Source organism: Ochotona princeps, chromosome 21, assembly GCF_030435755.1.
Source record: "Ochotona princeps isolate mOchPri1 chromosome 21, mOchPri1.hap1, whole genome shotgun sequence".
Lineage (NCBI taxonomy): Eukaryota > Metazoa > Chordata > Mammalia > Lagomorpha > Ochotonidae > Ochotona > Ochotona princeps.
In genome coordinates, this window is record NC_080852.1 from 20,650,643 (window position 1) to 20,669,889 (window position 19,247).

Sequence of the window (19,247 nt, forward strand, 5' to 3'; positions counted from 1 at the left end):
TTCATTATGGTCTGAAACATGTAAGTAAAATGACTTGACCAATTTTGAGTATATTGTACAGTCATGTTAACTATGTATGTATCTTTGCAATATATCTCAAACTTTTTTATCTTGTAAAACTGAAATTTTTGTTACAGAGAGATCTTCTATCCACTGGTTCAGAGCTGGAGGGGAGGAAAAGTGAGATTTTCCATCCTCTGGTTCACACCTCAATTGGTTACAGCAACAGGACCAGGCCATATGCAAGCCTGTAGCCTGGAACTCCATCTTAGTTGGCTTCGTGAGTGGAAGGGACCCCAAGCACTTGGGTCATCTACTGCCTTCCCAGGCACATTTGTGGAGAGCTGGGTCAGAAATGGAGTAGCTGGGACTCAAAACAGGGGCTCATATGAAGGCTAGTGTGGCAGATGATGGCTTAATTCACTATAGCACAACTCAGGCCCCAAAGCTTTTTAATTCACAACTCCTTTTTTCCTCTTCCCCCCCAGCCCCTGGCAACTACCATTTAACTTTTCTGTTCCTTAGAGGCTAAGTATTTTAGGTGTCTAGAGTAAGTGGAATCGTGCTTTCTTTTTTATTTTTCATTTGTGTTGTAGCACATGACAGGATTTCCTTCTCTTTAACATCCAAATATTCTACTCCTGCCTGGGATGAACAAAGGTGTGCAAATATCTCTTAGAGAACCTATTTTCAGTTCTTTTAAATGCATGTACCCAGAAGTGATATTGCTGAGTCATCTAGGAATTCTGGTTTTGATTTTTTCTTAAAGGAACCCCACACTGTTTTCTGTAGCAGCTCTGGTATTTTATTTTCAGGCAACAATGCACAGAGGTTAATACGTCTGAATCCTTGTCAACACATGTGATTTTCTTTCTTTCTTTTTTTTTTTTTTTTGAGGGGGGGTTTGTTTGTTTCGTTTCACTAATATCCTAACGGGTGTGAGGTGGTGTCTCATTGTGATTTAGATGTGCACTTCTCTAATGATTCGTGAGCGTCTTTCATACGCTTGTTGTGCATTTTGTATTTTCTGTTGGAAAAAGTCTATTCAGAAGAATTAATCCCTTCCCAGATAGATGAGTTGCAAGTAATTTCTCCCTATGTGCAGATTATTTTCACTCTGTTTTTTCTCTCTTTAAAGATTTAAATATCTTTTAAAGAAAAAAGTTGAATCATCAGTATAAATTTGCTGAATCAAGACGATCTGAAACCTGTTTGCAGGGTATCTCTCCTTAAACCACCTTTGTGTGTTTTGCCTTATTTTTGAACTAGCCACTCTAACAAATAGAGAAACTGAACGGACTCACCTTCTGCAGTTCTCTTTGTTTCTTCTCTTCACCATTAACGAAATAGTAATGTCTCCAATTTCATTGAGATATTCGTACTGGGTGGGTTTTTATTTATTTTTTTTTAAAGATTTACTTATTTATTTGAACTGGATTACTTTTTTAAAAAGTTAAATGTATTGTCAAGTTTCTATTTCCTCTCTTGAGAATATCCTGTCTAAAGAAATGTTAACAGCTCATGTGTCTCAATGAAGATCTTGATCCTATTTCATTTTTGTAGCATTATTAATTATTGTATCCAGGACAAGTTTGAGTCATTAACTATCTCAGGTGATTTAAAAATTTTTTTTTAAATTGTTACCAGAAAGATATTTGTTTTTATTGGAAAGACAGATTTACAAAGAGGAGAGACAGAAAGATCTTTCATCTACTGGATCACTATCCAACTGGCCACAATGACAGGAGCTGAGCTGATCCAAAGCCAGAAGCTAGGAGCTTCTTCCGGGTCGCCCATATGGGTTCAGGTCCCAAGATCTTGGGCCATCCTTTACTGCTTTCTCAGGCCATGAGCAGGGAGCTAGAAAAATTCCCAGTTTTTATTGAAGTGATTAATATGGTAAGTTTATAACTTGGGCTCTACCTGAGTCTTTTATATTGTATCTTTTAAGAGAAACTTCTCACTGTGAATCACAGAATAAAGCCAAAAAAGAACTTTGTTAGTACCTGAAAATTCCCTTTCAAACTATTCTTCTTCCAAATGTGACCAGTATCCTGACAATGGAGTGATTTAGTTTTTGCTTTATTTTATGCTTTCTTTTTTTAAAAAAAAAGATTTATTTTATTTAATTTTTATTGTAAAGTCAGATATACAGAGAGGAGGAGAGACAGAGAGGAAGATTTTCAGTCTGATGATTCACTCCCCAAGTGACCTCTACTGGTGATGTATCACCGGAGTATCCGTAGCCAGGAACTAGGAACTTCCTCCAGGTCTCCCATGCAGGTGCAGGGTCCTAAGGCTTTGGGCCGTCCTCGACTACTTTCTCAGGCCACAAGCGGGGAGCTGGACGGGAAGTGGGTCTGCCGGGTTAGAACTGGGACTGCTGGGATTAGAACCGGTGCCCATCCGAACCAGACTGGACTGCAACACCCATTGGTTCCAGTGCAACTCGGGACTGAAAACAGAACCAACCCAGCAATTGCAACCACCAGCTGATCGGGGTGATGGACTGTGCCGGGCCCTGTGCTTGCTAGAACATACAAGAAACTAATCTGGGAATACCGCAAAGTATCTTTGGAGATCTCCCCAATCGAACTGCTGGACTCAGAACTCTAACCAAGAAAAGACAGAAGACAGAACAGGACAATCATTCATCTCAGCTATATGTTGGCAGCAAATTATGGGGCAAACGGAGACTTTATGATGGACCATATCAATTGGTGGACGACCTCATCGAGCGAAACTGGCAGCGATTCATAACTGCAGAACTATTAACACCACTCGAGCACATATCTCAGAGCATGCCCCACATCTGGAACTTAGGGTGGGCGGGAAACCGGGTGGGGCTTCTCCCTCAATATCCCCCTTTACCTCAGATACGTGATGGAAACAATATGGACATAATAGCATTACCCACTTTCCTATTCCCCTAAACCTTTTTTTTTCCTTCTTTTTCCTTTAACTGTAATTAACTATGTAAAGATTGTCAACAACAATACAATAAAAAGAAAAAAAATTTAAAAAAAAAAAAAAAACTAAAAAAAAAAAAGAACCGGTGCCCATATGGGATCCTGGTGCGTTCAAGGCAAGGACTTTAGCCACTAGGCCACCGCACCAGGCCCAGTTTTATGCTTTCAATACCAAACTGTTTATCCTTGAATGATGTATTTTATTTTAGCCAGTTTTACAATGTTTTAGAAATGGGACTGAACAATTTTTTGTGTTTGGCTTTATTTCTTCATTATTATGCTTGTGAGTCAACATTATGTGGACGTATATGAGGAAAATTAAATAGAACAAGCAGTAAATGTCTTCAGAGCTAAGATACATGTTTTACTTATGACGCTGCCTCTAACCAGAAAAGATTGTTTAGAACAAGTCATTGAATCCTTACAATCTTTATCTTCTCTGAAACAGGAAAGAATGAGATAAAGTGATTTTTAAGGTTTCTTCAGCTCTAAAATTGATGAAAACTGGATTAAACTAAGCTCTCCTTAACTTCTTTCATTTTTTGTTTTCATTAGGTTGTCTTGGAGATACCCAGTTTTGTTTCAGATTTCGGCAGTCTTCTGGGCGGAGGGTGTCCCTGCATTGTCTCCTGGATCAATTTGACAAAGATTTGCCAGTTTACTTAAAGGTTGGAAAAGTAGCAAAATATCCACAAGAGGAATCTTAAAACTCACTGTTACCTCTTTTACTTTTGTTTTATTACTGTATTAGTTAGCTGGGTTTCCTTAGTGATTCTGATATTTAATGACTCAACATGTGAGTATAGAGACTTTGTAAAGCTACTGTTTTCAAAATATAGTGCTATTAAGAATTGAAGAGATGGATTAGAGTGTTGAAGTAATTTTTCTGCAATTAATAATTCCTGTTTAGATGTGGAATTGAAGTAGTGTTCACTGGTAAGGATGATTTCAGCATCTATAGATTTCTTTCTTTGCTAATCCATGCATACATTTCTAGCTTCTTGAGGGACATTTCTTTCTTTTTTTTTTTTTAAGATTTATTTTCTTTTCTTTTCTTTTTTTTTTTTTTTTAAGATTTATTCATTTTATTACAGCCAGATATACACAGAGGAGGAGAGACAGAGAGAAAGATCCTCCGTCCGATGATTCACTCCCCAAGTGAGCCGCAACGGGCCGGTGCGCGCCGATCTGAAGCCAGGAACCTGGAACCTCCTCCGGGTCTCCCACGCGGGTGCAGGGTCCCAATGCATTGGGCCGTCCTCAACTGCCCTCCCAGGCCACAAGCAGGGAGCTGGATGGGAAGTGGAGCTGCCGGGATCAGAACCGGCGCCCACATGGGATCCCGCGGCTTTCAAGGCGAGGACTTTAGCCGCTAGGCCACGCCGCCGGGCCCTATTTTATTTATTTTCATTGGTAAGTCAGATACACAGAGAGGAGGAGAGATAGAAGGGAAGATCCTCTGTTGATTCACTCCACAAGTGGCCACAACAGCTGGAGCTGAGCCAATCTGAAGCCAGGAACTTCCTCCGGGTCTCCCTCGTGGATGCAGGGTCCCAAGGCTTTGCACTGTCTTTGACTGCTTTCCCGGGCCACAAACAGGGAGCTGGATGGAAAGTGAGGCTGCTGGGATTAGTACCAGCACCCATATGAGATTCTGGCACATTCAAGGCGAGGACTCCAGCCAGCAGGTTACCGCACCAGTCCCCAGGAACATTTCTAACTGGATGTCCTGTTAACATATCCAGTATGAAGTTGGCACATTAGCCTGAAATCAGCCTTTATAGGTTACCACCCTGGTTCTAATGGCTGAAGCCCTCTCTCAGCTGGTGAAGACAGTGCCTCTGAAGTGTCTCTTTGAGTCTTCTACTCTTTTCCAGGACCAGTTGTTACCATTAGTACCAAATTGTTCCAACTGGTGAATATAAAAGCAATTAATCATCAGGGATTTTGTGTTCTTGGCACTGTATAATAAGTATGTCATCCCATTTAAATCTTCTTGATAGTGAGGTGAGAGTCCCTTTTGCAGAAGAGTTAGTTTAGGGCAGTTAAGGATAAGAGATTTGCTTCAGGCAGGACCTCTCAATTCTGTGTTTTCCAACTACCGCAATGTTGCCAGCTAAAGTGTGCACATGTATTCATGGATTTCAGGGGCTTTTTGGCATCAAAATAAGTTTCGCCTGCTGTGAACTTTTATATTATAAAATAAAATCTAAAGTGACTGTTAATTGCCTAATGGGAAAGTTAATGATAATACTATTTCCTAGTCCTCACTTTTTGGATGTTCCAAAATAAAACCATTTACTTTTTCAGTGTCATGTCTGTATTTGTATTTTTGCCAAACTGAACCTTGTGGTTTTTCATGTGATAGTTTATATTTCTCTGTCTCTTTTACCCATTATGATTTATTCTCTACGATGCCTCACTGAGAAAAAAATCAGTCCTTTGCACTCACAAGTTAAAAAGCCGAGAGGCAACCAAGTGTAATAACAAAGGATTGGTCTGAAGTCTTTACACTGGAAGCCATAAATTCTTTTGCTTCAGGGAAGCGAGAACAAAAAGCCAACCAAAAGAACTCCAGCTCCCTAGGCTCCAGAATCTCAGTAGAAAATGATGCTAACAATTAGGGAGATTGTAGATGGTAATGTAGAATGGGAAAAAAGTCATGTGCAAAGTGTTGAAGCTAACACACAGGACTCTTGTATAGATCATTTTATCATAAACAATAAAATGTATGTCATGTCACAACTACAAAGCCTTCCAAGTGGAAAGGGTCTCTAACATGAGTTCTTTTAATATCATGAAGTAAAAAAAGCTGAAGGACCACACAGTGGAAGCAGTCCAGCACTGTCTCTGTTTTTGCTCAAATCCCTGGCCCTCTATACCTGGAATGTCTTTGTTTTTGTTTCAGTCCTATCCATCCTCAGTGCTCAATTCAGAAACAGTTACCTCTATGAAATCTCTACTCACCCTTTTAGGCCTTCCTGTAAACATTCCATGCTTTCTTTATGGTACCTGCCCTCCTGTAACCTCATGTCCCCTTTGAACTTTACTTGTCATTCCCGATTGTAATTATCCCAAGGAACTGTGTTTTGTGTGCCTTTTTAATCTTCTCTAATATAATATATTGTTCTAAGTAGATAGTCAATATGTGTTTAAGAAGTATCTGTCAAGTATAAAACAGAGCTGAGGTTTATTCCATTAGGATGTGAGAACTTCATTCTTTTAGTAATCTAATTATCTTGAATTTTGGATTGATAAAAATTGTTTCATTACTTTTGGAATAAAATAACTGGCTATAGAAGATTCAGTATAACATTAACTCTTGAGAGTGTGCATTAGGACTTCTTGTTTTAGTGAAAGCTGGTACCTTCACCTTGAGAAACTCAAAATTATAGGCAGAATATTTAAAAAGCTAATATACCAAGCGGGAAAGCATAGAATTTGATTGTCTCCTAAGCTTGAACCTAGTATAGATATGAATAACTAACATAAGGTGTCTATGTTACAGGGGGACATTTTGACTTCAGTAGTAAGATTATGATGATTTCGCCTGTGGCCAAGTTAGTGGGTTTGCCATCTGGCATTTACCCTTGTGGTTGTTACTTGTTGGTAGAAAAACATAGCCAACTGTTTGTGTGTACCTCACGTCTTGATTTGGGCTTAGCTTGGTGTTAATGATAAAGAATAACTATGTATACATATGTATGTTTGTCAATTCTTTCCACAGAAAGATCCTGCTTATTTTTATGGATATGTCTATTTCCGACAAGTTCGAGATAAAACTCTAAAAAGAGGCTACTTTCAGAAGGTAATTTTCATATAAGTTAATAAAATGGTTCTATATTGTTAGAAATATAGAAATTGTTAAGCTCATATGTCTTTACAGTTTTTGGTATTTTAGCTTTAAACATAATTAGAGTTTCTATATTTTTTTTTAGATCACAGACACTTGTCTGTAGATTTTTCACTGCTATTGAAAATTTTTTTCTCTGTTATAGATTCCTGACATAAATTATGATTATTGTAGGGAATATTCTGCTTGATTTTTTTATGGAATATTTTGCTTAACATATTGTAATAGTGTTACACCTAACAAAAAAACCTTCAGAATGTCTTTCTGAAGTGCCAATGAATAAACCGTAGCAATATCTGAGCCTTTTTGTTTCCATCCTAAATATTCAATCTTGTTTTCTGCTTCCCACCCCTAAATCTATAGCATTTAGTCCCAGACAGCAAGGCACACTTTATTCATTTGTAATCAGAATTTACCCTGATTGCTAATTGATACTGGCTGGAAACAAAAAGAGTGGTTTTTCAAGAAAAACAAAACCCAAAAATCAGCATAATCTATATGTGAATTAATCAAGCTATTAAATCAATATAAAGTATGTGGGTATGAAAATTGAACTGTAGAATAAAAAATTGTAGGTCTTTTTCCAAAAACTGTATAACTTATTCTTTCCTTAATAGGAAGAATTTTCTTTAAAAAAAAAAAAATCTAATCCTGATATTGCTGTGCTAGGGACAATAGGTAGACTTTGGAAATGATCCATGATATTGGTCGATTTATAGGAAATCCTTTTTCCTGGAGAGCAGGAAAATCTGAATATGCTTTTATGTTAGTAAAGTGTAGTAATAAGGTGGAATATTTTGTGTGCTTCAGCAGTGGTTTTCTGTTTGCTTCTGTCTGCAATAAAAGCCTTATTTCAAAGCCAAGCCTGTTGCTATCTTTAGCATATTAGCAATTGAACCTGCAAGCAGTGAATGGAAAGCTTAAGTTATGATCATTAGGTGGTTAAAGTTTGTTTCTTTTTTCTCTGCAGTCCTTGGTTTTGATCAGCAAACTACCTTATATTCATTTTTTCCACACCGTGCTGAAACAGATAGCACCAGAGTACTTTGAAAAGAGTGAACCTTATTTGGAAGCAGGTAAGTTAACTATTGTAGGAGTTGTGTATCCTTATGAAGAAATTAAAAATTTTTACTGGAGTTGTGTGCTAAAAATAGTTTGATCTTAGGTAAGAACTTAGGGACTGGGGCAGGGATTTGGCGTGGTGGTTAAGATGCCCACGGCCCATATTCAGGGTGCCTAGTTCAGTGCATCCCACTGACTCCTGACTAGCTTCCTGCTAATGCAGCCCCCATGAGACAATAGTGATGGCTCAAGTCATTGGGTTCCTACTACCCAAGTGCAAGACCTGGCTTGAGTTCCTACCTTCTGGTTCCAGTTTCTGCCCAGTCTTGGATACCATGGACATTTGGGGAGTGGATTAGCAGATGGAAACTCTTTGCCTCTATAATAAGTAAATACTAAATGGAATATAAGGGCTGTAAAATGGGTGAGAACTATAAAACTGTTTGTCTGACATATTTGCCTGCAAACATAGAAGCTGTCTTTCATTGCCTTCTCCAACACCATAGATGTTTTATTTATTAGGATGCTAATAAATGAATTCTGAGTTGACAGAGTACCAATAAATCCTTAACAGATTGATACAGTTGAAAGACCTCTGCCAGAGGTATGCTTTTTTAGGGAATTTTGGTAGTAATTCTTCATAGGAAGACTTCCTTTATTACTTTATTACTTCCAAAATCTTATTAAGAAGTTTATATCCTAAAGCGTATGGATTTCTGAATGAATTGTACTTTGCTATTACCTTATTTTTCATTCTTCCTAGTATATTTCTCTTGCTCAATAGAAAGTAGAATTTTATTTCAATTGCTCCGTTTTTTAACACTTCACTATTTCTACTTACACTAAAGAAGCATTTTGTTCTGCTTTTCAGCTTGTAATGATGTTGATCGATGGCCTGCTCCAGTGCCAGGGAAAACATTACACTTGCCCATTATGGGGGTGGTAATGAAGGTAACAGCTGATACCATATTTGTTTCCTCTTTCAAGAATCTGGGAAGTTCACACAAGGGTTTAACTTCTCAATAGCATTTGGTGGTATAACTGCTTCACTTGTTTGTCATTGATGTGAGGCGTTATTTATATGTGATATATATGAAGTAAATGCCACCTCTTGGAATTCTGGGACTCCTTTTACATACCAGTACTTCAAGAGAAGGATGGTTAACAAAAACAGATCTCTAGTAGAATCAAATATTAATTATTAAAAAAATTAAGGAAATTAGGAAAATCATTGGTTCTTACTTAGAAATGATCATCTTAACCTACAATGTAAGAACAAATATGTTTGGGCCCAGCGTGATGGCTCAATGGCTAAATCCTCACCTTGTAGGTGCCAGGATCCCATATGGGTGCCTTCTCTCTGCTCCATTTCCTATCCAGCTCCTTGCTTACCGCCTGGGAAAGCAGTAGAGGATGGTCCAAGGCCTTGGGACCCTGCACCCCCGTCAGAGGCCCAGAAGAAACTCCTAACTCCTGGCCTCAGATTGGCTCAGCTCTAGCTGTTGTGATTATTTGGGGAGTGAACCAGCAGATGGAAGATCTTTCTCTCTGTCTGTTCTCTCTCTAAATCTGATCTGCCTGTCCAATAAAAATAAATAAATAAATAAATTTCAAAAAGCAAACTATTATGTTCATCCCTAGGTATTGCTCTCCAGTTGGTTATTTTTCATATTAACATTTTGTCCTCAGTCTTTTTATGAGTATAATGTGTTTTGCAGTTCACTATCAAGTTGGACTTTTTTTTTAAAAGATTCATTTATTTTTATTGCAAAGTCAGATATACAGAGAGGAGGAGAGACAGAGAGGAAGATCTTCCATCCGATGATTCACTCTGCAAGTGACCTCAATGGCTGGAGCTGCGCCAATCTGAAGCCAGGAGCCTGGAGCTCTTCTTGGTCTCCTATGTGTGTGCAGGATCCCAAGGCTTTGGGCTGTCCTTGACTACTTTCCCAGGCCACAAGCAGGAAGCTGGATGGGAAGTGGAGCTGCTGGGATTAGAACCGGCGCCCATATGGGATCCCGGGGCGCATTCAAGGCGAGGACTTTAGCCGCTAGGCCACTGGGCCAGGCCCTGGACTTGTTTTTGACCATGTTCTCTTGAGATGTGCTCATTTTTGCTTAGGGTAGGTATTTCTGTTTTTCCTTTGGAAGTCATTAAAAGTAGCACTGATAGCTCTATGTTGGGAGTTCCCACTGTTTCCTGTGGGATTTATCCAGAAGTTTGGCACGCCCAACAGGGTGTGCTTGGGTGTGTGTACAAAGTGAAACAAAGATTGGAACAATAAACAGGAAGCCATATGGAGTTCATGTCCTTTTCCCTTTTCTCACTGCATTTGCTTCTCAGTGGGTTAGTGTTTTCTGTGTGAATGTGGGAATGGAGACCTTGGTTCACTAACTTCTGTAACTGAAAATAAGACTGAAAACAAATATGACCTTAGTTATTTAATCAGATATAAATATTTTATTTTTATAGCTTTGAAAGACATGTTAAGTACACACTTTCAGCAGAATAATATGTCTGTCTGGTCCCTCATTCTCTCCCAGCTAAAGCTGCTCTCTCTTTCAGGTACGAATTCCCACGTGTCATGACAAGCCTGGGACAACTCAGATAGTGCAGCAGGTAGTGTAGTAGTCCAACACGTTCTCCCTAACAGAATGTTAAATTTTAAATTAGTAGATGAAGTTTCCTCAGTTTATATTTCTAACTATTATAGAAATGTTCCACTAAATATTCTTTTTAGTGAGTTGATAATAAACTTTGTGATGTTTCTTGGAGTTTTTTCTTGTTATTTCTCCAATACGCTCTGGAGAACTCAGGAATTATGCTGAGGACAAAAAAAAGAAAAAAACATTTAACAAATTTTAATTCTTGCCAATCTCTTACCTTAGATGAGTGGTCTGTAGTCTTCTCCTAATTGTAGGAGACTCAGTCCAAAGAATTGTTTAGTTATAATTGCCTTTCATTTTCATCAGAGTAACATCTGTTTACGGGTGTGGTTGAATCTTTTATTTGGAATGTTTGAACTGGTATCTTGACACTCCCTTTGTTCTTTGAATTGAGTAAATATGGAAAATAGTAGGAAAACTCATTTTTCTATTTACCTATACCAATCAGTACTACTAGTGATGTTTCTTACAGTTGTGAATTAATCTTATGTCAAACTATTGGTTAATTAATAAATATATTAATTGTGTTAGTCTTTATTTTCTGTTGTATTGGGGGAGATTGTTAATACCTATTTTCTCTGGTTGCTTTTGGAGAAAGATAATCTTTAAAAAGTAGACAAGACCAGCATGCCTTATTGATCATCAAATAAATAGACATTTTAAGAATTAATATCGGCCAATTTTGGTGATTTTTTTTTCTTACCTTTCTCTTAGGCAGACACACACATATCTGTTATTTTACCAACAGTTCATGAGGTGGATCTTTTCAGGTAAAAAAAAAAAACAAAAAAATGCCTTTTCTCTTTTTATTTTGTGATGTTGTTTCTTTATTTAAAAAACGAATATTCTTTCATAGGATGTGGGAAAAATGTAATAAAGGAATCATTTTGGGCTTTTTTAGAGATTTATTTTATTTTTTATTATAAAGTCAAATGTACAGAGAGGAGCAGAGACAGAAAGGAAGATCTTCCGTCCATTGATTCATTCCCCAAGTGGGCATGGTGTCCAGAGCTGCACCAATCCGAAGCCAGGAGTCTGGAACCTCTTCCGCGTCTCCCATGTGGGTGCATAGTGCCAGGGCTTTGGGCCATCTTCGATTGCTTTCCCAGGCTACAAGCAGGGAGCTGGATGGAAAGCCAGGCTGTCAGGATTACAACTGGCGCCCATATGGGATCCCGGCGCGTAGAAGATGAGGACTTTAGTTATAGGGCCCTTAAAATTATTGTGTTTTGTAATGCTGTAAATCAGTGGTTCAATTCTGAGTGTGTATTATGAGTCTTAACAATTAGGAAAGTTGGGTATGCATTGGGTATTACATGGTAAAAGCAAATTATTTTTTATTTGACATTAGAATTTTATTGTAGCAGTGCATGTATATATCTTTAAGGTTTATCTGTTTTTATTGGAAAGGCAGACTTACAGAAAGAAGGAGAGATAGAGTGAGAAAACTTCATTTACTGGTTCATTTCCCCACATGGCTGCAATGGCTGGAGCTGGGCTGGTCCAAAGGAAGGAAGGAGCCTGGAGTTTTTAGCCTGGACATCCTATACCCAGATGTCTTGCATCTGGGTATAGGAGCCCAACCACTTGGGCCAGCTTCTACTGCTTTCCCAAGTGCATTAGCAGGGAGCTGGATAAGAAGTGGAACAGTTAGGGCCCAGCATGATAGCATAGTGGTTAAGGTCCTCACCTTACACATGCTGGAATCCCATATGGTCGCTGGTTCTAATCCCAACAGCTCTGCTTTCCATCCAGCTCCCTGCTTGTGGCCTGGGAAAGCAGTGGAGGACGACCCAAAGCCTTGGGACTTCAATTGCCATGGCTCTTCCATCTTGCTCAGTCTAGTTTCTTTTAGTCTTACTTTTCTGACCATGAGGTTTTTGTGGATTACAGGATTATAGAACAGTTATTTTTACAATAACAAAGTAAAACAAAACTTTTTTGGTGTAGGATTGTCTGGCAGTATACCTGTTTAGATTCAGGCTTTACATCTTTGGCGGGGAAGTGGCACCTAAATTGTGCTTGCTTCTTTGAATATCATGGTATCCTGGAAGCTTCTCCACAGAGTTATTGCTTTTCCTTCAAAGATATACTTTGAAACAATGTTGTTTCTTGCTAGGTAGTAAGTTATTCCAATACTTAAATTTAAAAATTCTATTTCCTTGTTTACTTATATTTATTTGAAAGATAGAGATAGCACTATTCCACCCGTTGGTTCACTCTGCAAATGCCTGGAACAGCTGGGCCAGGCTGAAGCCAGGAGCCTGGAATGCAGGTGGGTGACAGGGATCCAGGTATTTGAGCCACCACCTGCTGCCTCCTAAGGTGTGCATTAGCAGGAAGCTAGAATCAGAACTGGAGCCAGAACTCAAATCCAAGCACTCTGACCTGGAATATGAGCATACCAAACATTGTCTTAATTGCTGCTCCAAATGCCCAGCCCTAAATAATTATTGTTACTTAGTTTCTGAGGGTTAAGAGCATAGATTTAGCTTAGGTCTCTTAAGTGGTTGCAATCAAGACATAGATATTTTAAGTAAGAATGATTGCATAAAAAATTAGCACACATGGTTGGGTAAATAACAAAGTATTTCTGCTGTGTCCACATGTTTTAGATGTTTCTGCCCAGTTTTCCTGCATAGTCAAATGCTTTGGGAGCTGGTGCTGTTGGGGGAACCCCTTGTGGTCATGGCACCATCACCATCAGAGTCATCAGAGACTGTATTGGCACTTGTGAAGTGAGTATAATGGATTCCTGGTGGTGGGATTTGTTGCACTCTCCCATCATTTGTACTTCCCCACTAGTATTATGCTAGTGTACACAACCACCTTGTCAGAAGATAATGCTTATTATAGCACCATTGTATGGGTGCGGATGTTAGTTCAGGCTCTATGAGGGCTGAAATGACAGTTTTGTTACTCTGAATCACAAGCGCATTTACTTGAAGTTGACTCTTGATGAATACTAGTTTATCAGTGGTCACGGTTTAACGAAAGACACATGACTCATGAATGTTGCAGTGTGGATTTCATCCCATCCTATGCTCCATACATATTCTTTCAGTGGGCATTCTACATTCGTATTTCCATTTGTCTTTCTGATTCCCTAAAATGAGTTTGCCTTCTGTTAGAATAGATGAATGCTTCCCTTGGGAGTAAGCTGTGTGGATAGTTGACTGCTAGAGCCTTTAATCTTCCTGCCCTTTGTTTTCCATGCTCTTCCTGCCCTACAGTTCTATTTCTCCATTGAAGTATTGCAGTGATTTCCGGCCTTACTTCACTATTCATGATAGTGAATTCAAGGAATATACTACCCGTACTCAAGCTCCGTGAGTAAACAGTAACTTTTATTAACCAGGTATTAATCTTTATATCCAAAATATGTAGAATTATTTTCAGTAATGCCAATTTTAATTAAGGTTTAGAACTTACAGGAATCTTAATTTTATAAGGAAGGCTTGAAGCGCTGCTGGTAAACATTTTAGATGTCAAGATTTGGTATCTAAAAGAGAAAAAGAGTTGGTATCTTTGAGTGATTGCATTTACTAATGGACTCTGTTCTATCATTAATAGCCATCCAACAGTACTTTTAATAAAGTACTACTGCAGTTTTTATGAAAAAATTTCCCAATCTGTAAAAGGGAGAAAATCATCTTACCCTATTTCAACTCATCCCTTCTCACTTTCTTTTTGGAGCTAAGTTTCTAAAATAGTCAAAACAGAGAACTCCCTGTACTGTCCCTGCTTGACTTTCTGGTTGCTTTTCCATCAACTTGCCAACTAGATGTCATAATAGCATTGCAAACATGTGTTCAAACTGAACACATTTTATCTCTTTTTTCTCATCAAATCTTACATCCCTTTTTTTAATTGGATGGTACCAGTTTAATGATTTTACTTATCAGAAATGTATATTGTAAATTTCACATCAAATTTTAATGAAATTCTACCAATTCAACATTTTATTATTTATTTATTTATTTTTTAAATGTGAAGTCTGATTGCCATCATTTACAGCATAGGAAAGAATGTGAGGGACAGTGTTCTTTTTGTTTTTTTTTTTTATTATTTTTATTACAAAGTCAGATATACAGAGAGGAGGAGAGACAGAGAGGAAGATCTTCCGTCCGATGATTCACTCCGCAAGTGAGCGCACGGCCGGTGCTGTGCCAGTCTGAAGCCAGGAACCTGGAACCTCCTCCAGGTCTCCCACAAGGGTGCAGGAACCCAATGCATTGGGCCGTCCTTGACTGCCTTCCCAGGCCACAAGCAGGGAGCTGGATGGGAAGTGGAGCTGGCCGGGATTAGAACCGGTACCCATATGGGATCCCGGGGCACGTTCAGGGCCAGGACTTTAGCCACTAGGCCATGGCGTTGGGCCCCAATTCAACATTTTAAAATTGTCTCTCAGCAGTTATTATCTTCTTGCCCTGCCTCCCTTCCTGGTCTTATAGTCTAGTCCTTCTCAAATTCACCTGTGCTTTTTTTCCCCCAAGCCCTGCCTTGTAGGGGCAGTTCCCAAATCTGCCCCACAGTGATCTTTCATTCCTGTGGTATTCCTCCGGTTGGTTCTAGTAGTTTCCCTTTCTCTTCTTGTATCCATAGATGCAAGATAGCATCTAAATTCCTTGGCCTATAAACCTAGTACTTCATGATCTGTGCAACACCCACTCTTCCTTCTGACTGTGCATGTTTCTCCACTTTGTGTTCCAGGAATGCTGACCCATGTGTAGTCCACAAGTAGGCCATGATTCACATTATTGTTTCACATATGCTGTTCACTCTCTTGCATCATCCTCAGCCTTCCTCCTCTGTCCACTTAGAAAAAAAGAAAAAAGCATTCCTGTGTCTTCCATAAATGTCATCTCCTTGGTGAGGCTGTCCTTTAACTCTTCGGTAGACGCTGATTCTCCTTTGTCGTTATTGTCCATCTTATACCACCTTCACTGTCTGCTAATTTTTGTGATCATGATAGGGTATGTGTATCTACTGAAAGGAACCCATCCCTCCATCTGCATGGCTGTTGCTAAACATGTTGCTTGGCGTATAGTTGATCTGTAGAGCATTAAGTCATGGAAAAGATTACATGTTACTCATAAGAAGAAATTGTAAGCAACTCATCACTGATGTTACATTCATCTTTTCTTCACCTCCTTCTGTTTTGTTTTTATATAGGCCTTCAGTCATATTAGGAGTAACCAATCCTTTTTTTGCTAAAACTCTCCAGCACTGGCCACACATTATTCGGATAGGAGACCTTAAACCTGCAGGTAAAGTATAATCTGGATGTTGTGATTTTAGAGTGTAACATGTTGTTATTCTTTGGTTTTGTTGTCATTCCTTTGGTATTGTGGGCATCTTTCTTTGAAGCAAACTTAAAGTAGAACCTTGGGAGAAGAATATAAGTTTCACTATGATATGCAGATTGTATGCATGTCTGTCATGCCCTCCTCCCAAAAATGTACTTTCTGTGTTGTACACATTGAATGAATCACAGTGAAGTAAAATGAATCCCCTGAAATATGAGCTTTTTGTAAATGTGTGTAGAAGCTCGATAGAACAGGAATTTCCGGTAGTATTTGGCTAAAGCCTTGATAGAAAACTAGAGTTATTCCGGACTGTGCACAAGTTCTCAGCTATATATCAAAGAGAAATAGTATACATTCTTGTGGCACAAGTATTGATTAAGGGAGACATTAAAAAAAAGTTGTGCTTTTCTTGAGAAAAAGGCATCTTTGTTTTCATGGTAAGAGTTTGTAAAATATGTGTTCATTGAGTGCGTTCTGAGAATTGGACATTTTTTTAATCTAGATAACAAATTAATGGTACCTCTAACATCCCTTCATGCACATTACTGAAATTTCTCTGAAATATACCTGTAATATGAGAAATCTGATTTTTTTTTAAAGTAACTTTGTGACATATCACTGTTAAAGATTATTGTTTCTGGTAAGCATAGGCTGTATTTAAAGCATGATCTAGTAATATTTTATAAAATATCCCTGCTGGTATGCCATACCTAGATGCTTGTAGTCACATTCGAGATAGTTTTACGTCATATTGTAAAAGCTGGATTTTGTCTTTCACTGAAATTCTTAAAAGCCTTATGAATAGAGAAAAGAGCAAGGCCCTCACCTTCAGGCAGAGATATCTAATATTCAACAGAACAGCTTCTCCAAAGCACAAATTCTTTGCAGGGAGGGTTAATAACGGGCCTAAAGCATGGTCCAGGTAAACATCATGGTCTGCAGCCATTCCTTTAGTGTCTTGAGTATCAGTGGTAGTTCAGAAAGCAGAAATTGCTAGAGTTTTGAATGCAGGAAGACAGGAGAAAACTTCTTAAAAATTGTTATTTAGTCTTGGCATTTATTTTCATGATTTGGTCCAACTAATGTAATCTGGTTGCTAATACAGTAAGGTACTATTTATTCTCTTTTTATAGTGGAAAATGACCCTGTGTTTGGGATGTGGGTACAGAACTTATGTGTAAAATCACTGGTTCGAGTAGCATTAGTAAGGCTGTTGAAACCACCAAACTCTTTCCATACTGGCTCATTCTTTTACTCTCTTATTAGCAGTCTGTGAAGGTTCTCGCTTCTTTATACTTTGCCAACATTTGATGGTGTTTTTACATGATAGCCATTCTGCTGTGTTTGAAATAGCCATTTTAATTGACTTTCCCTAATGATAGTGATGTTGTTTATCTTCATCTTTGAGTTTTCACTTACATGTGCTCTTTCTTGAAATGTCTGCTTTAAGTATGATGTCCATTTTTAAGTTGTGCTATTTGCCTTATTATTGGGTTACAAGAAGTCTTTGTAGACACAAGTATGTTATAAGATACATGATTTGCAAATATTTTCCTTTAGTATACATTTTCTTCATGATGTCTTTTGAAGTGGAAAGGTTTTTAATTTTGAGGAAACCTAGTTTATCAAATGTTTTCTCTGATGCATTGGCATTTTGGTATTTAATCTGAGAATTTGTTGTTGCCCGACTCATGATCCCAAAGATTTATCTCCTATGTTTTCTTCTAAAAGTTTTACTGTTAGTGCTTCTGTTTAGGTCTGTGGATCACTTTAATTTTTGTGTATGATCTAAAGTGAGTGTCTGATAAAAATCACCATTTTGCATCTGGATATCCAGTTATCCTAACACCACTGATTGAAAAGATTATTCTTTTCTACTGAATCGTGTTGGTACCTTGTTGAAAATTAGTTGACATTTAATGTCAAGTCTTGTTTCTGTTTTACTGATCTGTGCTTTCACCATGACTATGCTGTCTTTATAGTAAGCTTTGGAAGCACAAAGTCTTCTAACTTTAGTCTTGTTTTTCAAAATTATATTGGCTATGTTGAGTCATTTGTATTTTCATATCAGTTTTAGGACCAGTTTGTCAATTTCTGAAAAAAAAAAAAAAAAAAAAAAGCCAGTTGGGGATTTTACTTACAGGTGTTGTACCAAATAAGTAATCATTGGAGGAAGAATTGCTATCATAAACATAGTGAGTTTTCTTATTCATGAACATGTAACTTGTTTCTGTTTGTCGAGATCTTTAATTTTTCTCAACAATGTTTTATAGTTTTTGTTGGATGAGCCTTATATTTCCTGTGTTAAATTAGCTATGTATATTTCTTTTTTTGATGCAATTATAAGCAAAATTCTTAATTTCACTTTGTTTTTTTTATTGCTATTTATACAAACAATTAATTCATGTATATTTTCCTGATGGTCTGTAGGATATTTATGTTATGGGATCATGTCATATGTACATAATTTGTTTTCTCTCTTTTTTTATCTGAATGACATTTATTTTCCCATCTATTTAATCTAATCTAATCTACTTAATCTATCAAATCTAGTCTCTACTTTAGTTGGAACTTCTGGTATGATATTGAATCATAGTTGCTGATAGCAGATATCCTTGGCTTGTTCTTTATCTCAGGGAGATAGCATTTTGTTTTATTTTTAATATCAGCTATGCTAAATGATATCTATGAAAAACCGAATGAAGAAATACTCTTCTGTTTCATTGAGAACATTTATCATGAATTGACATTGACTTTCATTAAATGCTTTTTCTGTGCATCATGTAATTTTTGTCCTTTATTAATATGTTAAATGGATTAATCAGATGTGAGAGCAACCTTCAATTCCCATTTAGTTACGGTGTGCAGTCCTTTTAATGTTGTTGGCTTCAATCTGCTAATACTTTGTTAGGGATTTTTACATCTGTATGCTGTGTATCCTATTCAGGGAAGTGAAATTATCATTTTAAAATAGAACCTAGGGGGATAAGCACAGTGGCCTAGCGGCTAAAGTCCTCACCTTCAATGCGCCAGGATCCAATATGGGCACCGGTTCTAATCCCAGCAGCTCGACTTCCCATCCAGCTCCCTGCTTGTGGCCTAGGAAAGCCCTCCCCTCGCCCAAGCCTGGTGGTCCCCTCCTTTAACAGAGGGCTGGCCGCCTTGTTGAAGGCTCTACCTCTGCCCAGGAGTGGTGCTGTGCTCTGCAGGGCATAGATCTCCCCTCTGCTTTCAGCTCCTCCATGCAGCACAGCAGCCCTGTGCAGGAGCCTGTCGCTACATGGTTCAGAACTGTGCTTGTGGCCTACACTGTCACCAACTGGTAGCAGTGAGTGTGTCCAAGTGTACACTGGGTCATGGCATCTTACTCTTCACTAATTTGCCCAT

The 19,247-nt window shown here is 38.2% G+C and overlaps 1 protein-coding gene across 1 annotated transcript in view; it reads left to right on the forward strand.

Annotated features, from left to right (window-relative positions):
- The window catches only part of DENND6A (DENN domain containing 6A), a 58,042-nt gene that overhangs the window by 26,026 nt on the left and 12,769 nt on the right, over positions 1 to 19,247 (forward strand). Inside the window, exons 4-12 of the mRNA XM_004581564.4 lie at positions 3,525 to 3,637; positions 6,697 to 6,777; positions 7,793 to 7,898; positions 8,756 to 8,835; positions 10,451 to 10,504; positions 11,266 to 11,321; positions 13,167 to 13,289; positions 13,785 to 13,880; positions 15,727 to 15,821. Coding sequence (XP_004581621.2) covers positions 3,525 to 3,637; positions 6,697 to 6,777; positions 7,793 to 7,898; positions 8,756 to 8,835; positions 10,451 to 10,504; positions 11,266 to 11,321; positions 13,167 to 13,289; positions 13,785 to 13,880; positions 15,727 to 15,821 — 804 coding nt within the window. The remainder of the gene's footprint in view (positions 1 to 3,524; positions 3,638 to 6,696; positions 6,778 to 7,792; positions 7,899 to 8,755; positions 8,836 to 10,450; positions 10,505 to 11,265; positions 11,322 to 13,166; positions 13,290 to 13,784; positions 13,881 to 15,726; positions 15,822 to 19,247) is intronic.